At 58.8% G+C, this 18087-nt stretch overlaps 7 protein-coding genes across 7 annotated transcripts; 5 read left to right on the top strand and 2 right to left on the bottom strand.

Annotated features, from left to right (window-relative positions):
• Positions 1-196: 196 nt before the first annotated feature.
• BJ171DRAFT_495686 (pyruvate kinase) lies at positions 197-4040 on the bottom strand. Its single transcript, XM_053110161.1, has 15 exons — positions 3857-4040; positions 3674-3724; positions 3291-3477; positions 3029-3125; positions 2786-2912; positions 2672-2691; positions 2420-2565; positions 2095-2272; positions 1903-1979; positions 1801-1819; positions 1581-1638; positions 1172-1503; positions 946-970; positions 755-816; positions 197-434 (listed from the first exon to the last, which is right to left on the bottom strand). The coding sequence occupies exons 1-15, from the start codon at positions 3888-3890 to the stop codon at positions 372-374; spliced, it is 1476 nt and encodes a 491-aa protein (XP_052969195.1). The 5' UTR covers positions 3891-4040; the 3' UTR covers positions 197-371.
• A 612-nt stretch (positions 4041-4652) lies between these two features.
• BJ171DRAFT_495688 (uncharacterized protein) lies at positions 4653-6414 on the top strand. Its single transcript, XM_053110162.1, has 3 exons — positions 4653-5217; positions 5477-5944; positions 6121-6414. The coding sequence occupies exons 1-3, from the start codon at positions 5128-5130 to the stop codon at positions 6187-6189; spliced, it is 627 nt and encodes a 208-aa protein (XP_052969196.1). The 5' UTR covers positions 4653-5127; the 3' UTR covers positions 6190-6414.
• A 255-nt stretch (positions 6415-6669) lies between these two features.
• On the top strand, positions 6670-8009 carry BJ171DRAFT_495689 (uncharacterized protein). The gene is made up of 2 exons (XM_053110163.1): positions 6670-6927; positions 7159-8009. The coding sequence occupies exons 1-2, from the start codon at positions 6713-6715 to the stop codon at positions 7715-7717; spliced, it is 774 nt and encodes a 257-aa protein (XP_052969197.1). The 5' UTR covers positions 6670-6712; the 3' UTR covers positions 7718-8009.
• Positions 8010-8248: 239 nt separating this feature from the next.
• BJ171DRAFT_312261 (uncharacterized protein) lies at positions 8249-8743 on the bottom strand. Its single transcript, XM_053107109.1, has one exon. The coding sequence runs from the start codon at positions 8682-8684 to the stop codon at positions 8316-8318; it is 369 nt and encodes a 122-aa protein (XP_052969198.1). The 5' UTR covers positions 8685-8743; the 3' UTR covers positions 8249-8315.
• A 323-nt stretch (positions 8744-9066) lies between these two features.
• On the top strand, positions 9067-11049 carry BJ171DRAFT_421264 (protein phosphatase type 1; the record flags this gene model as incomplete). The annotated part of the gene is made up of 6 exons (XM_053107477.1): positions 9067-9124; positions 9391-9522; positions 9623-9853; positions 9962-10138; positions 10344-10630; positions 10927-11049. The coding sequence occupies 6 exons, from the start codon at positions 9067-9069 to the stop codon at positions 11047-11049; spliced, it is 1008 nt and encodes a 335-aa protein (XP_052969199.1).
• A 958-nt stretch (positions 11050-12007) lies between these two features.
• Positions 12008-14515, top strand: BJ171DRAFT_495693 (HSP20-like chaperone). Its single transcript, XM_053110164.1, has 8 exons — positions 12008-12182; positions 12467-12555; positions 12749-12799; positions 13023-13376; positions 13516-13611; positions 13755-13886; positions 14015-14077; positions 14220-14515. The coding sequence occupies exons 1-8, from the start codon at positions 12155-12157 to the stop codon at positions 14430-14432; spliced, it is 1026 nt and encodes a 341-aa protein (XP_052969200.1). The 5' UTR covers positions 12008-12154; the 3' UTR covers positions 14433-14515.
• Positions 14516-16449: 1934 nt separating this feature from the next.
• Positions 16450-16638, top strand: BJ171DRAFT_413927 (uncharacterized protein; the record flags this gene model as incomplete). The annotated part of the gene is made up of 1 exon (XM_053107309.1): positions 16450-16638. A coding segment is annotated over one exon (189 nt), but the record flags the coding sequence as incomplete, so codon positions are not given.
• Between the last annotated feature and the right edge of the window lie 1449 nt (positions 16639-18087).

Below are 18087 nucleotides of genomic sequence, written 5' to 3' on the forward strand. Positions count from 1 at the left end.
GAGGACGGCGCTGTCCATGCGAGACACATGAGCCAACGGCCGGGTCTCATGGCGCAACTCCTTGGCGGCGTGTCCGGCCAAGAGGAAAGCCGGCCCGAGCACCGAGCGATACGCCCATCACGGGGCGATGAGGCGATGCGGGTGACCGTGCTGTTCGAGGAACAAGCAGTCCAGCGAGGTCGCTTGGCGATGCAGATGAGAGAGGGACGGTCCTCGGTGAGAGACGCAGACCCACCAAGCAGCGGTGCCTGGGACGGCCCTGCTGTGTATTGAGTTCGTGCGGTGGGAATACAGGACAGTATCGCACGCAGCCGTCAGCAAGGGCGGTGGCCTCTGCTCAAGTGGCTTCTGCTCAGAAGGTGGCCTCCTGCTCAGAGGCTGGGAACCTCGACAACCTGCATTTTAGTGGTGGTGCCCTCGAGGAAACCGACGCTCTGGAAGTCACGGAAGCCGATTCAGTGGCGTGGGGAAGAGATGGCAAGTGAAAGTGATGAGCAATGGGCCCGGTCGTTCGGTGACGAATTGCGACGCAAGAGATGGCGAGTATGGCGTAACGTGGAAGCTGGTTGCCTCGGCATTTTGCCACTCGCCGGAAGTGCCCGTGTTGCACACCGTTGTCGTCATGCGTATTCATGTTCCGCGCCCGCTCTCTCGCCACACACACAAGTCCTGCACCATCGGATCATGCGTAGTTTCCCACAGAGCCATCTCGCCGGACAGCTCCCACGACAGGTGCCGTGGCCCTTCGTCTTACCTGTCCGGAAGTGATGACGGCAATCTGCCCGGGCTGGCACAGACCAATCTCGACGGCGTAGCCTGAAAAATACACAGCTCTGGTGAGACGGCCGCTGCGATGCGTATCCCACATGTCGCCACGCTTTGTCGTCGCCCGTCCCGAGACACCACCCCGCGCCACCAAGACGAGCAAGTAAGAGGATCACATACGCAGAGTCTCCGGAATGAGCGAGTCCTGGGAATAGCGGAGCGAGATACAAAGCGTCAGGACTACGATACCAACCACGATACCAACCACGATGGCGATCACGGTAACAACCACGGTTACAACCAAGATGGCAGTCGCCAGCGCCTGACGGGTCGAGACAGCGACTAGAACGCATCGAGCCCACTGCGACGAGCATATATCCTCTCCGATCGCGTGCGCTCAACATACGGGTGATCCAGAATGGTAGAAGGGCACGACGCCAAAGCTGAGGCCCAGCTGGCGAGCCGTCACCGCGATGTGCGTGGCAGCGACAATGGGGATGTCGGGGCGATACTTGGCAACCAGCTTTGCGGTGCCACCGTATTCGGTGGTGCAGATGATCAAAGACGCATTGACCTGACGCGAGCACAGAACCGCAGACGAGGCAATACTTTCGGAAACGCCGATGGGCTTGGGGATGCGTCGCATCATCTTGACCTGATACTCGGCGTAGTTGGGGACCTTCTCGGCCTCAGCGGCAATGCGGCGCATGATCTTGACGCACGCCTCGGGGTAGTCGCCTGTATGTTATATCTTGATTAGCGCATCGGGGAAGTGTGGATCGCTTCCGGCCAGGCCACAGAGTTGCGACACTCACCAACGGCAGTTTCGCCGGACAGAACCAATCCATCGGCGCCATCGATGACGGCATTGGCCTGGTGTTGTAGAGAAAAGTGCCGTCGCCATTGTTTACATGAGGATGCTGCTGACTCATCTGCCCGCCCATCTCCGGTGCAATCACTTTGCCGGCATGGTATGGCTTCGCGTTCCCAGCATGACATCGCGTTCCAGACACTATTCGCACCCAAACAACATACCACATCGGCAGCTTCGGATCTGCATGTCCGATGAATCGCTGGTTAGACCATCGCCATGGCATGGAGATGCAATACAGTGCATAGACGCGAAGCTGTACTTACCGGGTAGGACGGGGGCTGGTGCGCATGGACTCGAGCATCTGGTTGGCCACGAGCACGACCTTGCCGGCGGTGTTGGCCTGTTTGATCAGCCGTCAGTAAAGTTCGGAGACATCCTTGCATTCCGTGGCGCCTTTCCAAGAGCAGGTCCGCAGCAGCCCGAGGAACACACCGCAACCGGGCAAATAAACTTACATAGTCAATCATTTCCTTCTGGCTCGTGGTGACGATCTCGATGCCGACCTCGCATCCGAGATAGCCACGATCGATGACGATACCGTCGGCAAAGTTCAGGATCTGTTTGTAGCTCTGCATACCGCGCTCGTTTTCGATCTTGGCCAGCAGCTTGACTTTGCTGTTGCCCAGAAGAATACTGCGAGCGGGAAGGAGAGAGAGAAACGCACGGGTGCGACCCAGTTACAGCCATACTGATCAACGCTTGCTCTGGTAGAGTCGCCCAGTGGTGTAAACATGCGCAGCGAAGCACACCAATCGCAGGTCTAACCGACGAGACGCTTACCGAGCCTCTTCAACATCCTCGACGGAGCGGATGCATGAGACGGAGATGAAATCAACATTGTTCTGGAGAGCAAAGTTGATGTCGGTGCGGTCCTTCTCGCTGAGGGCAGGGAGATCCTCGACAACGCGCTTGGGAATGTTGATGCCCTGCAATGGACGCACGTCCTCGCTGTTATCAAGGGTATCGAGCGGTACCCGGCGCACACGTAGCGATTGCTGTTGCTCTCGTAGAATTGACCACGTCCCGCCTTACCTTGTTCTCACCAAGATAGCCTGGCGGGGCACACCAGAAAGTAATATCAGCCACTGAACCTCCCCACGAATCCTCCTTGCATTGCAACATCACGCTCATCAAGGCTAGACGTACCAGAGTTCAGGACGACGGTCTTGAGCGAGTCGTCGGTACGTCCGACAACCTTGAAGCTCAGGATTCCATCGTCGATGTAGAGGGTCTCGCCAACCTCGACGTGCTTCTTGGTATAGGAGCAGCCAACCTACAGCCACCCGCGCGATATCAAGTTGGCGGATCAGCCGATAGTTCGCTGGCACCCCGGCCAAGATCGAGATCAAGAGACACAAGGAAGCTGCATAAACTCGGACGGGCGGATACCTGGGTGCTGTCACCGATCAGGTCAACATCGTTGCGGATCCAGAACTCTTGTCCGACCTCCAGGTAGACAGGCTGGGAGTTGACGAGGCGGCCACTTCTGCAGATATAAAGACAGAGTTGATAAGGATTCCGGCTACGGAAGGAAGTCGGCAACAACATATAGCCAGCCGGATGCTGGGGATAGAAGCCCATGGCTTGGTCGCTCGGACATACGCCAGGGTGCGGGCAGATGCTGGTACACATGGGGCATTCGTCTACTGACCGAACTTTGGGGCCGTTGGTGTCGACCCAGATGGCGACTTGAGCAGTGCTGTTGGACTCCTGGAGACACTCGCGGATGCTGGTGATCACCTCGCTGACAAACTCGTGAGTCGAGTGGCTCAGGTTCAGACGGGCCACATTCATGCCGGCGTTGATCAGGGTCTTCAGGGATTCCTTGTCCGAGGAGGCTGGATCGTGGCCATCGCGGCGGATATTGGAAGGAACATCAGCGAGAAACATGATCCGAGCGAATATGGCGCACCCGTACGTAAACAGCGCCATCGAACGACCCTGACGATACCGGCATTGAGTCGCTACGGCAGATTCGGATGGGTCTGTGGGTGGGCCTGCGGACGGGCAACAGGCGATCGACGCGAAACTTACCAGGGCCGATGGTGCAAACGACCTTGGTTCGAAGGGGGTGATCCTTCGACTCTGTTGGATGGGCCCGAGTCGAGCGAGCGGATATACGCCGTCGTTATTGCGTGGACATGGGTGGCTGGCGGCGAGGCATGGACGGACACCGGCTTCAACCTCGACAGCAGAGGCGGCCCAGCGGAAACGTACCCACGATGTAGTCGGGGTGAGTGCGTTGAACCATGATGGCGGAGGGTTCTCGATCGGGCTGCGGGGGCTCGGGAGGAGGAGATGGAGGCGGGGACGGAGGAGCAGCGAGTGTCGTCGCGGTTTGACCCAGGATGGCAGGGACGAAAGGCAAATGCAGGAGTCGAGGCGGATGGAGGAGATCGGGTGTTGGCAAGCCGCAAGGCTTTTCAACTGCCGGGCCTGGCTTGCTTCCAGGGATTGGCTGATGTTTGTCGAGTCACGTCACGTGTGCGGCTGGTATCAAGGCTATCGGCACAGCCTGGCGCCGGCGGCTGGGGGGGTGGAGAGGGCAGAGGAGGCCCTGGAGATGCAGATTCGATGCGCTGCGGGCACCGATGGGGATGGGTGCGGATGGGGTGTGGATGTGGTCGAGGCAGCTGGCGTCTGGTATCTGTATCTGGCATCTGGTGTCTGGCATCGGGAACGAGCGGGTGCTGCAAGATGAGAAACACCCATGTCGTATTGGGTGCAATGCGAGCGGGTGCATGTGAGGCTTCCCGGCGACTCGGTCGATGCATCAGGAGCATCCGGGCGGCCCAGCTGGCAGCTGCTGCGGCCCTGGAAGCAACATGGAAACCAGGACGGCTGTGATCTTCTCGCTCGGCGCGCCGAGAAGAGGGCGTGGCGCCACCCGAGTCTGCGTCGCCGCTGTGTCTGTGCTCCCGCTGCGCTCTCGCCGCAGGCTCGGCTCTCTGTGTCGCCAGGCGGACCACTCAGCGCCTTGCCTGGGACTGCTGCGTCTTTTTTTGCAGGGCAGCGAGGCTCAAACACCGGCCGGTGGTGGTTGTTTCCCGGTTGAGACCGCTTCGCTCTGCTCTGCTCCATCCCATCCACCCAGCTCCCATCATGCTGCCGCGGCAGCCTTGAGCCATCCGATACGATCGTCTCCACCCCTCGCTGTACATAGCCACTCCCGCTCCTGCTGCCAAACGCTGGCTCGCTGTCTATATCCTGCGCTCTGCGGTCAAGCTGCTGAGCCCAGTCGCTCCTTCTCCCTCTGGTTTCCCGGCTCTGTGGATTCCGTCTTTCGCTCTGTAAATTACATCTGAAAACCCTAGACTCTGCCGCCAGGCATATCTATCCGTCCGCTTTTGGCCGGGCTTCTCCCATCTCCTTTCGCTCTGTCCGGCGATCACGCCTCTGCACCAAGCTGCTCCCAAGTTGCGGCCCACTTGCATCCATCGCACGCAAACACACGCACATCTTGCTGTACATTCTCCCCCATTTTCGCCATGGCCTACAACACATCCGATATGCTCGTCAGCTCTCCGTTGGAGGCCAGCTCAGTCTGGCCCCAGCAGGACTATGACGACGTTGTGATTGTAAGTGGGAGGTGTGGCATGGCAACTGGCTCCGGGCTGCGTCTTGTTGGTTCTTGGTCGGCGCTTGAGAACGCTGCGTTGCCGGGGGGCGCTTGCTGTGGCTGCAGAGACTTGCTGGCAGACACATCCATCGGCTGGTGGACTTTGCCGCACACATTCGTGGGGTAATTTGCAAGCAACTCACTAACCGAGATGCTCACATCTATCCCTCCGTTCTTGTGTCGCTCCGCCCTCTCCATTCCTGTCCCGATTGCGGCAGTCGATATCCCCGTGGGCTGCCTCCCAGTCCGCCGCACAGGCTCGATCGCCTCTTCTCGACCAGGCCTGCTCGGCCCAAGCCCTTGGGCCCTATTATCCGGCTCACCCACCATCGGCGACCCGATGGCTGCAGCACTCTGGCACGGTTCAGCTGGCTTCTCACGACACAGAAAGCCTTGCCCGTCTGCGCGAGGAGGCTTTCCGGGATCTTCAGCGGGCTGTCGACGAAGAAGGCGCTCGGTTTGTCGCCCAGATGCAGTGGATGGAAAGCATGCCGCTTGACCAACTGCCCGGTACCCATGCCGCCATACCCGACTCGCACAACTGGTGGGAGGTCTCTGACGACGATATGGACGAAGGCGACTACATCGGCGAGGACGACGACCTGATGGAGGAGCTGACTCTGTGTCTCGGTGCCGACTTGACAACGAAGGACTACTCGGCCTATGCGGATTTCGAGAGGAATCTGGTGAGTTGTTTCTCGATCCGCACTGGTCGGCGAGCGCCAGGCTGGTTGCCTTGTGCGGCGGATGGGGTCATTGCTGGCAACGGCCTCGACATTGACATCGACTATTGGTCATCTGCACTGCCGTTGCCCAATGCTGACGTTGGTACCTGGCTACCCATTTTCATTTTTCCCGGCAGCTAATGAGCCGAGAGTGCGGCAACAGCTGGAGCAACGACGACTACCAGGACTATGGAGTTCTGTTCTGAGGCCAGCGGCTTCACACCCCTGCATTCATATGATAATCCGTGTCGCCATCTCTATGGCGGCGTCAACTCTGCATTTCACATATACTCGTTCCAAGAAACAACGGGCATGCTCCCATATGTCAGCGTAGTCTGTGATGGCATGCGTCCAACTATGCCATAAGAAATAAATCAAATCACTTTGGGCAGCCTCCGAGTGAACACCACCGGTCGCTCTCCGGTCTCCACAATCGACCTGCACACTGTTCTCGGAGTGCCAGCGGCGAATGGTGCTCTTGGACACACTGGCGAATGGTCATGGCCAGCACGCGATGGTATTGGGTAACAGATATTTGATCAATAGTCAATAACCAGGGTGTCCCGCTTTTTCTCGGATCGCCTGTAAATCATTCCAAGAAGTGAATCGCCGACTTCTCCCGCTGGTGACCCGATCCGAGACAGCCACAGCAAACACGTTTGTCTGCCTGTTTCCTCCCGTTCAGCCCTGCCTTCCATCTGCCTGCATCGTCTCTATCCTTCTCCCGTCATGCCGTCGCTTGACGAACCCACACAGCCCCGGACGTTGCGGGTGTATCCACTCGAGGGCGTCCGCTTCCTGATCGAACACCCCAAACTGTGGAGGAACTTTCTCGTTCGGGTGTCAACGACATGCTTTGTCTCGCTGCTGGCCACCATCCTGCTGTTCACACTGGCCATGCCAGCGCAGGCTGCTGCTCTCGAACGTGCCATCTCTCAAACATGGTGCGTCCGCCCAGATCACAAGAGTGCAGCGCTTGGCCTTGCGGGACTTGCTGGCTGGCTCGCTCGTTGGCCAACGACCTTGAAACACATGGAGCCGACACCTGGCGGCTGGGGGTGCATCGACATCATGCCCTCTGCCCGGTGTCGCTGCTGACCAGCTGCGTTACTTGCCACTAACCGGCCCTCTCTCTCGCTCCATGCGCCCCACAATCGGATGTCGCACTCACTCAGGGCGTGCTGGCTCATTGCCGTGCTGCTGACGATATTCGAGTCGGCGGCGTTTGTTCTTGTCTGGTCTTATATCGTCCTGCCGCTGACGCTCGATCGGCTCTTTGACGACGTCCTGCGCTTGCGAGGACATGGTGATCTCGTTGATTCAAGAGTCACTTCGCATCGTCAAGTTTATCTGCGGTTCCGCCATCGAGAAGCATCGAAGCGCATTCAACAGGCCGTCAACGGCTTTGTGGTGGCTCTGACGCTGCCCGTGAACCTGATCCCGATCGCCGGTCAAGTAGTTTTCTATGGTGTCAATGGATATCTCGCGGCCTGGTCTCTGCACCTCCACTACTTTGATCTGAAGGGCTGTACCTTCCAAGAGGGCGTCGAATATGTTCAGAGCCACAAGGCCCGGTACGTCGCTTTTGGCGTGTGGAGCATCGTCACCGGCAGCATCCCGGTGCTGTCGTGGTTCTTCGTATTCACCAACACCATTGCCGCTGCCGTCTGGGCCGCCGATCTGGAGGATGCTGGGCTGGGCCCGAAGAGCCAGGAGCTGGTGGATGCGAGCTGAATGCTGCCGGACAGAGCCTGCATATGCGATGAATTGGTCCCGGTGTGGGCGTTTGTGAGCCGCCTGGAGCTCCAGACGATCCCCGGAGCCGATCAACAAGATTGGCAGCTGGTCACCCAGCTCTATGGCAAGCAAATGCACCGCTGATCCAGGTTGGCAGGATGCGTCGCCTTCTGGTGGGTCAATGCCACCGACTGGATGCTGGACAGAGGGCCGCATCGAGGGGATGCATTAGTGACGCATAGATCCGAGCTCTGGCCGAATAGAGACCCACATCCCTCCCGTTCCCGCATCGCCGACACCCGCATTGTGCTCGATGGGTGTTTCCTGGTGCTGCTGGTGCGCTGGCTGGCCGGGCTGTGGCTGGGCCAGACCAGCCGCTGTGTGGCAGTCCGGACGCGTGGCCAGCCAAACACGGCCGCACGCGCACATGCCCGCTGGCGCCCTGATTGTGTGGTGCTGTGTGTGTGTGTGTGCTGGCGAGCAAGCAAGGCCCCCCCACCAGACCAGGCCAGGCCAGGCCAGGCCCCCCGGAGAGAATCGCAAACCCAAGGGGCTTCGCGGATTACCCCCCGTCCAACGGCATCCGCTGAATCTATCAGAGCCGTGCCTGCCGCCGCGTCCATCCGCCCGTCCATCCATCCATCCATCCATCCATCCGCCCATCCATCCATCCATCCGCCCATCCATCCGTCCGTCCGTCCGTCCGTCCGTCCGTCCGTCTATTCATCATCGCTGCAGCTCCCCGTCTGACTGAGCTGTCTGTGGATTTTGCTTTGGACTTGCGCTTTCCCTTTTGCCGCCATCTGCCTCCATCCCCTTGAAATCGCCCTGGCTCGACTGCCGACGATTCTGGACCGTGGACTGTTGAACGGACACTTGGCTGCTCGTTGTCTTGGATAGAGAAGCGAGACCTCCCCCCTATTTCCATCTCGCCACGGCCTTGAACCGCAAAGTGATAGAGCATTGGGATACACGTCTCGGTTCCGTCGCCTATTCTGCATAAATCTCTGAATGTAGGTGGTTTGGCCAGACCGTGCTGTTCCCGGCGGACGACAGACCGAGCCTCGAGGCCGTCTCCATCACGGAGGTGGCAGCTAATGAGAGCAGGACGGGCTCTGGCTCACCCTCGTCCGGACTTGGGATGCGCCTCCCTGGTGGCTCGAGGGCCTTTGCCCTTGCCAACACCCACACATTTGGAGTGCAGCTACAAAAGACTCTGCCCCACTGCTTCCTCGGCGCATGCAGATTCGTCTTTGCACCGGTTGCCGCTTGGCGTGCTGCTTGCTGCCGCTAACGCCTGCATCATTCGTAACTCGGCAGTCTCGCCACAGCCCCCCCCCTCAACAATGGCCGACATACCAACCGACATCGACCTCGACTCGATCATTGAGCGTCTGCTCGAAGGTAGAGCCCTTTGCTTTATTTCGCGCAACAGTCTATTTTTTCCTCACAGACCCCATGCTGTTCTCTGTGCAGAGATGGCTGGAGGCCCATCTGCATGTGGTTGAGGCTGGTGTGTCCGGGGCTGCGCCCTATCAGCAGCGGGTCGCGACTCTCCCGTCCCTATGGCTGCCTCGGACTATGCCGTGAACACAGCCTCTCCAAGAGAAAATGGCGGCCTTGGAACAGGACGCTCACTGACTGCGGGCCACGTCCTCCTCCCGCGATAGTTCGAGGAAGCCGTCCTGGCAAGCAAGTACAGCTCGCCGAGCACGAAATCAGATTTCTTTGCACAAAATCGAGGGATATCTTTCTGTCCCAGCCGATTCTACTAGAGCTGGAAGCTCCCATCAAAATCTGTGGTATGTCTCCGTCGCGGAGCTGTTGGGATCGCGAGGACCCTAGCGCCGATGGGCTTTCCGAACCTGCCACAGGCGAATAACGCGGTCTCCTCTGTCGCAGGCGACATTCACGGACAATACTACGATCTTTTGAGACTCTTTGAATACGGCGGATTCCCTCCGGAAGCAAACTATCTCTTCTTGGGCGACTACGTCGATCGTGGAAAGCAATCGCTCGAGACCATCTGCCTTCTGCTTGCATACAAAATCAAATATCCCGAAAACTTTTTCATCCTCCGAGGAAATCACGAATGCGCTAGCATCAATCGTATCTATGGCTTCTACGATGAGTGTAAGCGGACCACTCTGTTCGTAACGATCGCCATATTTCCGGGAACAGCCGGCGTATATCTCTCGTCCACGGGCGACTGACTCGCCCGTATTCTCTTGCGCCTCGCAGGCAAGCGAAGATACAACATCAAGCTGTGGAAGACCTTCACGGACTGTTTCAACTGCCTCCCGATTGCCGCCATCATCGATGAGAAGATTTTGACCATGCACGGCGGTCTCTCACCCGATCTCCAAAGCATGGAGCAAATTCGACGTGTGATGAGGCCTACGGATGTCCCTGATACTGGTATGCCGTGTGCCGCGCGCCATGCGCCGTGTCCAAACGGCCGTGTTTTGTTATTTTCATTTGTCGCCATCGGCAGGCGTGCCATGGAGCTGGTCGCGGTGTTGTGTGGGCCAATCCGACTGGGTCCCCAACACCGTTCGCTGATTTGGGTCCTATCGTCGGACGAGCCTGTGTACTGACTCTGCGGCTGTGGTCTGGCTCACAGGTCTGCTATGTGATCTCCTTTGGTCGGACCCCGACAAAGAAATCACCGGATGGAGTGAAAACGACCGAGGTGTCTCCTTCACATTCGGAACCGATGTTGTAACTCGATTCCTGCAGAAGCACGATCTGGATCTGATCTGCCGAGCGCACCAGGTCGTCGAGGACGGATACGAGTTCTTTGCCAAGCGACAGCTTGTCACGCTGTTCTCGGCCCCCAATTACTGTGGCGAATTCGACAACGCCGGTGCCATGATGAGTGTAGACGAGACGTTGATGTGCTCATTCCAGGTTTGTGTCTGCCTGTGGCCACTCGCACCACCACCACCACCGCTACTGCTGGTTCCACTGCAAAAGCCATTGCCGTGGCATGTGCCCTCTGGCAGTGTACCCAGCAGCAACTAGGCAATGTGTCCTTGGACACAGCCAAGTGCCGGACAGGCCCCTCCAGTGCGGCGGCGCCTCTACCCTTTGGTGCCATTGCTGACCATTTTGGCCATATATTCACCATATGTTCACCATATGTTCACCATATGTTCACCATATGTTCACCATCCCTGATGCCACGTGCTTCTGGCTCATCTCAGATTTTGAAGCCTGCTGAAAAGAAGATCAAGTACAACTACGGTGGCGCCGGTGCCATGGCTGGCGGCGGACGACCTGTTACTCCACCTCGCAAACCCCAAAAGAAGAAAAAGGATCTGATGTAATAGCCTCTACCAGTTCCGACTCCAACCTATGTCCCACTCCGCCTTTTCCTTCATATACAGTCCTCTCTGAATGTATCCGCTACAGCTCCTTCCGACCGTCCTCCCCGCCGCCGCCGCCGCCGACTCTCCCCTCCGATCCGACTGCCGAACGCCACTTTTCCAATATCCTCCCTCTGCGCCATTCAGCTTGATTTTTCCAAATCCAAGAACGGCGCTGCTCATCCGGGCTTTGAAACATGAATACCTGCTTTGAGAACTCGAGGGAAATTTTGTTTCAATGTGGATATTCGCATTTGTTTTTTCTTTCTTTCTTTTCTTTATTTCTCTCTCTCGTATGCTACGCTGTTCCCCCCCCCTCGACTTGCCTCGCCTCACCTCACCTCCCGCCTCCATAATCGCCTTTATCACATTTTTTTTTCTTTCGTTTTTGTGTCTGTCCTTCCTTTCCCCTTGTTTTGGGCAGCCTTTTCCGCTCGGAGGTTGTCTGGCGGTGTCGGTCGGGCAGAGAATGACCACAACTGTTCTGTCTGTCGTCGTGCTTCCTGGCCTGGAGAGGATGACCGCTTTGTGCCTGGTCTGCCTTCACTTCTGCAGCTCGGCTCCATGTCCTGTTCTTTCCTCTGACGACCGAAACAAAGATTGGTCCAAACGAAATCCGGTGTGCTCGGACTTGGGCAGGAAGCTGGCGCTGCTGGTGGTCGAGAATCCGTCCAGGGCTTGTCCTTCTCCGCGTCCCGCTGCACCAGCCATCTCGGCTTGGGGCCAGGCGATCTGTAGTGAGAGCCTGCATCGTTGTCCTGGCCATCTGCATCGTCCTTGGAGCTGGCAGCACGATCGCTCCAGGTGTTTCCACAATCTTCCACGGCGTGTCGCACAGCCACTGGCTGTGTGGCGGCCCGATGCTCGTTCTCCACATATCGGCCGCCTTTTCACCCGCACCAAAACGGCTGTCGGGAGCCGATCGTCCTCGCAGCTCCATCTCTTCCTTCGCCGCCGCGCCTCGACGGCCAGCCGCTCTGCTGTCTTCGTCCACGAACCCGCTCGAATCGTGCCCTCGATCTGGTCCATCCCACCGTCAAACACGCCCGCCGCTACACTCAACGACATGACCGTCTCGATCTGCACCCGGAAAGGTGAGCCACATCGGCGAATCGCTCGCTGTGCCTGCAGCGTACCTGCTTTCCCCCCCCCGGCGCTCGGGATTTGCATGCTGTGTCCTGGTCGCTGTTGAGACCCGCCAGATCGACGATCGGTCAGGTCTGCCCGGCATCTCTGTTCTCAGCGGCACACAATCGTCAAGCATATATCGAATACAATATCTGTCGGCCCTCGGGCGACCACCAATGGTGTGGGCCCCCACTCACCCTGCTTTTTCTTTGGCTGCTGACTGGATTCATCGGTGCTCCTGTCTCCCTAGGCTGTGGAAAGTCCTTCAGCGAAAGCGACAACCATGACACTGCATGCGAACATCACCCAGGAGCCCCCGTCTTCCACGAGGGTCTCAAGGTAACGCTCTGCCCTGGCACAAGCGACTGCTGCATATGTTGCTGCTGTCAGTCTTGCACACAAAGTGCAAGCGGCCCAACGACTGCTGCTCCGATTCCGGAATGCCCGCAGTGTGACCATCATCGCAGCAGCTGATACAAGTATGACCGACTCTGACCATACTCCCTCCACCCCCGATTGTATATTCATTCAGGGATGGTCCTGCTGCTCCAAGAAAGTCACCGATTTTGACGAGTTCATGAAGGTACGGCTTGATCCGCGTGGCTCCGTCAAGTAATTAGCCGGCTGTGCGGGACTACTGAAAGCCGACCAGCCTGTCCGCGTGGTCTCGTTCGTCGCTGGCTCGGACCGATCTCGATGGATCGGCGACTTGCCACCGCGGACGGGTGGCTGGGTGTCGTCTGTGCAGATCCAAGTCTTACCTTGGCAATATGTGGTGCGTTTGCCATCTCACCGAATCCGAGCAGATTCCAGGCTGCACTGTGGGCCGCCACTCGACCGTCGTTGAGGCTGCTCCTCGCACTCCCGTCACCCCTGTTGCTCCAGCAGCGACTCTTGTCAAAGACGGCGTCGAGATCTATGGATCGGCCGCCGCAGCCGCCGCAGCCCCGTCCTCCGCCCCGGCTGTCGTTTCGACCCAGCCCGTTGTCGCCAAGGTCGAGATCAACGAGGAGGAGCTCAACGATGCCCCTGACGCCGTGATCGAGAAAGGTGCCAAGTGCAAGCGCAACGGATGCAAGTTTGTCAACGAAGCGGGCGGGCACACCGACAGCGAATGCGTCTTCCACAGCGGCACCCCGGTCTTCCACGAGGGCAGCAAGGTGAGTTCGCGACCAATCGTGATCATGTCCTCTCCGGCTGATCGGCCAACTGGATCGGCCCACGCCTGTGGCATGTTCTGGTGGGTTGGACTCAGAGCCGATCGAGAGAGGCTCATTGGTGTACGATCTGGACGGGCAGGGCTGGACATGTTGTCCCCGCAAGGTCCTGGAGTTCGACGAGTTCCTGAAGATCGAAGGATGCAAGCGTGGTCGCCACCGCTTCACTGATGCCAAGGTGAGCCTCCGAGCAGTATTGGCTATAACGAGTGGCTTTCTACCGGGACATACTGCTTGCCCAGTCTCATGCCCGGTCATCAAGCTGCCATGCCCCACACACTGCCGGCCGTCGTTTACTTACACAACCGCTTCCTGCCACAGACCGACGGTGCCGCCGAGGAGATCGTCGCTTGCCGGCATGACTGGTATCAGACTCAGACCAGTGTCATCATCTCGGTCTTTGCGAAAAAGGCCGACAAGGCCAGCACCAAGGTTACCTTTGGTGCCGAAGAGGTATTTAGTCACATCTCTGCTCGCCTCCCTCCCGTTCGGTGCCGGTCCTGTCCGTCTCACCGATCTTATGAGGCAGAGTGTCTTGGCAGCACCCTCATTAACTTGTATCTCTCCTATGCGGCGCAAAGCTGAGCGTCTATGTCAAGTTCCTGGATGGCAAGGTTTTCCGATGGAACACCCCGCTCTCGCAGGTGAGCGTCATGACCGACTTTATGCACAACAGCGCGTTCAGCTCAACTTCCGTCGTTGGAGGAGCTTGCCGAGTCCCTCGACAGTGCCGGTATCATACCGGGTGACCGCCATCAATGCACTCACGGCCAGTTGTTCTACTAGCCCATCCTGTCGGAGCAATCCAAGTTCGAGGTGCTTTCGACCAAGGTCGAGATCACTCTGAAAAAGGCCAACGGCATCTCGTGGCCCTCGATCGAGCCCACAGACAACCTCGTCAGCTGGACCACCTTTGGCACCACGGGCGTCCACGGAACTGTTGGCGGCAAGGAGGCGCATGTCGCAGCCGATGCACCCGTCCATCTTTTCAAAAAATAGAGCACCCGATGCGTGGATGTTAATCGTTGGATCCGCAAGACGAAGGGGGGGGTTATTTGCACGCACATAGACCGGATGCCCTTGCTGGCTGCTGATGTGGCGATCGATCGGCGTGTACGATTGCACCAAGGGTAGACAACGCGCGTGGGCTGTCGATGGCCGAGACGGCCCAGCGAGGAAGCAGTGGCACTGGGGTCGGCAAGACCCTCGACAAGACCCTCGGCAATTCACGATTGGACCGGCCGTCGAATCCTCCCGTATATTACATTCGCCGAGTAGGATAGGTGAAGCGGAGTCTTGCCGCTCGACAGGCCGTGCATCGGCCCCGATTCCTTGGGCGACGCGGCAAGCGTCCCCCTGATGCCAGGTCCCAGAGCGCATCGCTCCTGTGCGAGCCACCGATCCAAGCCTGACCACAGACGGTCCGCACTGGGTTCTTGCAACCGCGGAGGAATGGGCCGGATGGACGGATGGACAGCCTGCGGGGGGAGGAGAGCAGGGCATTGCCGGCGGCCCTGAGAGCCGAGGAGATCATCGACGCTGGCATCGACACTGGGATATATACGGCACGAGCACACCAGCATTATCATCATCATCGTCGGCATCAGCAGCACCATTCACCATCGACACCTTCACTCAGCACCTCTGGCTGAAACAGCAGCGTCTGTGGGTCGGACACCCCTTGTGGCTCGTCCGGGTTCGGTTGGTCGGCGCCGTCCTCCCAAAAACAGACAGCCAATCGCGCACACACACACGACCGACGGAGCGAGAAGCGAGAGCCAGGGAGAGGACCAAGGCCGCCAGCCGAGAGAAGGATGGAGGCGAATGTGCCGGCAGAGGATGGGCGAGCCGATGGACAAATCGATGGACAAATCGATGGACGGCAGCGTATTTCGACGCAGCAGACCAGGAGAAGACCAAGGCAGATCAAGGCAGATCAAGGCAGATCAAGGTAGGCTAAGGCGAACCGAGGCTGGCCAAAGGCAGACCGAGGAGCGGTTGCGCCGAGAGCCGCGGACGGCCTCTCGCCTCGGCGTCAATCACCAAATGTCCATTCTTTGGCCTTCGCCCGGCACAACCGCTCTGGAGACATCTCTCGGCCTCCCCCTCGGCGTCTTCGTCGGCCTGTCGCCGTCTTCCGTCCACTTCCCATCGAGTCCGCTGTCAGGCCGTCTCGGCTTTGTTTCTGCTGTCGTCCGGCTCTTCGTCTCTTGTTTGTCCTGAATATACCTCCCGCCTGCTTCTCTCCAGCAGATTCCCTCTGACTCGTCTGCTGACTCTACAGGTAAGTCGTTCTTCCATCTGTTCGCTGCTTCCCACTCTCTCGGCGACCTATGGCGGTGTCGCTGCGTCACCTGGAGACTGCCCTTGAATCCGATGCCTCGACCGGGGCCTCCGTAGATTGCAGCCCAGGCTCTCCCTGCGTCGTGCCCCAGATGTGCTCTCGAGTTGGGAGCAACCCAGATCTAACTCGGACAGCACTCCCGTGCAGGCTCCACGCACCACCACCGAGCAGACACCATGGCAATGCAACGGCCCATGTCGGATCTTCCTCCGACCCTGCTTCACCGCCCCGTCTCGGCAAGCAATCGAGAGTTTGTCAAGCCCAATGTCCGCCCAAGCTCCGAGGTCCTCAACGGCGCATACAAGTCGCCCGAGGCTGAAGGTACCGGCCGGTGGCCACCGATCCACCTACCCCACCACCCCGCCCCCTCCCTGTCAGACCGGCTCTCAGGGGTGGAGCGGCGTCTCGGTTTGCGATCTGCATTCAATTGCTTGTTTCGCCCCCGTTGGATGACTCGGCGTGCTCGGGGCTCTATTTGATCCCAAGCTGGGTCTGCGATTGACTCGGAAGGATGCCTGCCGGGCCCACAGCAAACCCTCCCCCTGCCAACGCACAGCTTCCAGAACCTGCGCTAACAAGTGGCTTGCACTAATGTGCCGGCTCTGTGTTTGGTCTGCAGAAATCGATCGTTGGTTTGAGGATCTCAGCTACTACGAACGGACCCTCGAGCAAATGGCCAAGGCTCGTCTGGACGACCACTTCCGTGAAGAACTCAAGGCCATCGAGCAGTGGTTCAGTGTCCTCACGGACCCCGAGCGGACTACTGCTCTTTACAGTCTCCTGCAGCACACCACCCCTGTCCAGATCCGGTTTTTCATGACCGTCCTGCAGCAACTGGCTCAAAAGGATCCGATGGTTGCTGGACCTCCAGGCACCCAGCCCCTGGGGGCAAGTTCCTCGCCAACGGTACACAATGCCGCCCCGGCCATCGCCCTTTCAGGTGAGCAATCGATGGCTTGGCATGGCTGATGCAGATCCGGGTCGATTCAGCTCTCCTTTGGCCGACTTTATTTGCGTTGCTCGGATCAGTCAAGGGAGAGGGACATGCGCTGGGGCACTGCTTTTGTCTGTCCAGCAGCACTGCTCTCCTACACCCCGCTTGACCTGCTGGTGTGCCCCCGGCGTCCGCCACCTGCCATGGATCATCCGCCACCCGCTGTTTGGAAACCGCCCTTTGCAGTCATCTCCGATCTCCTTTCTGTCCCTGCACGCCCGGCTGCACCCATCCGCACTCTGGCTCGACTCTCCAACCGCTCCCATCGTGCTGCACATGTTGATCCCGGCGCCGCTGTTCATCTTGTTGACCATGTGCATTTTCCTGAGCGAGCACTGCCAACCTTGCGCTTGCCTCTAACGATCGCCTCCTCACCCTGTATTTGTGCTCAGACCGCGTCATCAGCGAAAACGAGGAAATGATGCGGCTCCAGCGTGCTCCCCAGCCTCGCTCAGTCGGCCGCCTCTATGACCGCCACAGCGCTCCTGGAGCCGAAGAGCAGTACTCACAGCTTCTGGATATGCGGTCTGTTCCCGAGGAGTACAACTACAGCGCTCCTCATAGCAACATGAGCTCCTCCCCTCTGCTCCGACCCAAGACCCCTGCCGACGATGTCATTGCCTCGGTCAATTGGTCCGTCAGCCCGAGCATGCCGCCGGGACACCCTGCCAATCGACCCCACTTCTCTCCCCTTGTCAGCGCCCCTCGGCTGCCCATGGAGTCCGACGGCATGGCAGGCACCGAGGCTATGATGAGTGCCCTCCACTTTGGATCGCCTCAGCCGACCGCCTACTCCAGACCCACTTCCCCCTTCAACCACGATCTCGCGGCGGCGCAACTCCAGCACCCCCAGTCCCACCAACGCATGAGGCCTGAGCAAATCTCAACCTTCAATCCCCTGCATCCCGCCAAGGGCTGGGGTCATGTGGAGATGGCCGGCACCAAGTCTCACGGATATGCAACCTCGGATTACAGCGACAGCTACGATGATGAAAGCGTTGACACCACCACCACCGCCACGACTGCCAATGCAGCCACTCCCGTTGGCTCTCGCCCCAAGCCTGGCTCGCGCGGCGGCAGCAGCTCCGAATCGCACAAGGAGAAGGGCAAGATCCCCGAATCGATCGACCTGGAGGCGCTGAATCGTAAGTGGCGCCGGCCTCTGGAGCTACCTGCCTGCCGCCAAAGATTGTGGGAAGAGCGACAGTGCCCCTTGTCCCCTTCCCGAGTTTCGTGGGAGGCTTTTGCTGTGATGAGATCATCGATTCTGCTCCGAGTCTGTCTGCCTTTGCACCTCACTGAACCACACCCTTTCA

The sequence above is a fragment of the Polychytrium aggregatum genome (genome assembly GCF_025602895.1).
Source record: "Polychytrium aggregatum strain JEL109 chromosome Unknown BJ171scaffold_9, whole genome shotgun sequence".
Classification (NCBI taxonomy): Eukaryota; Fungi; Chytridiomycota; class Chytridiomycetes; order Polychytriales; genus Polychytrium; species Polychytrium aggregatum.

Coding starts and splice junctions, on each gene's coding strand:
- BJ171DRAFT_495689 (XM_053110163.1), top strand. CDS start 6,713: ATGCCGTCGCTTGACGAACCCACACAGCCCCGGACGTTGCGGGTGTAT. Junction 6,928..7,158: donor CGTGCCATCTCTCAAACATG/GTGCGTCCGCCC, acceptor GCACTCACTCAG/GGCGTGCTGGCTCATTGCCG.
- BJ171DRAFT_312261 (XM_053107109.1), bottom strand. CDS start 8,684: ATGCTCTATCACTTTGCGGTTCAAGGCCGTGGCGAGATGGAAATAGGG.
- BJ171DRAFT_495688 (XM_053110162.1), top strand. CDS start 5,128: ATGGCCTACAACACATCCGATATGCTCGTCAGCTCTCCGTTGGAGGCC. Junction 5,218..5,476: donor ACTATGACGACGTTGTGATT/GTAAGTGGGAGG, acceptor CGATTGCGGCAG/TCGATATCCCCGTGGGCTGC. Junction 5,945..6,120: donor CGGATTTCGAGAGGAATCTG/GTGAGTTGTTTC, acceptor TTTTCCCGGCAG/CTAATGAGCCGAGAGTGCGG.
- BJ171DRAFT_495693 (XM_053110164.1), top strand. CDS start 12,155: ATGACCGTCTCGATCTGCACCCGGAAAG. Junction 12,556..12,748: donor TCTTCCACGAGGGTCTCAAG/GTAACGCTCTGC, acceptor ATATTCATTCAG/GGATGGTCCTGCTGCTCCAA. Junction 13,887..14,014: donor TTACCTTTGGTGCCGAAGAG/GTATTTAGTCAC, acceptor TGCGGCGCAAAG/CTGAGCGTCTATGTCAAGTT.
- BJ171DRAFT_495686 (XM_053110161.1), bottom strand. CDS start 3,890: ATGGTTCAACGCACTCACCCCGACTACATCGTGG. Junction 2,913..3,028: donor TGATCGGTGACAGCACCCAG/GTATCCGCCCGT, acceptor GGGTGGCTGTAG/GTTGGCTGCTCCTATACCAA. Junction 2,273..2,419: donor GAGGATGTTGAAGAGGCTCG/GTAAGCGTCTCG, acceptor TCCCGCTCGCAG/TATTCTTCTGGGCAACAGCA.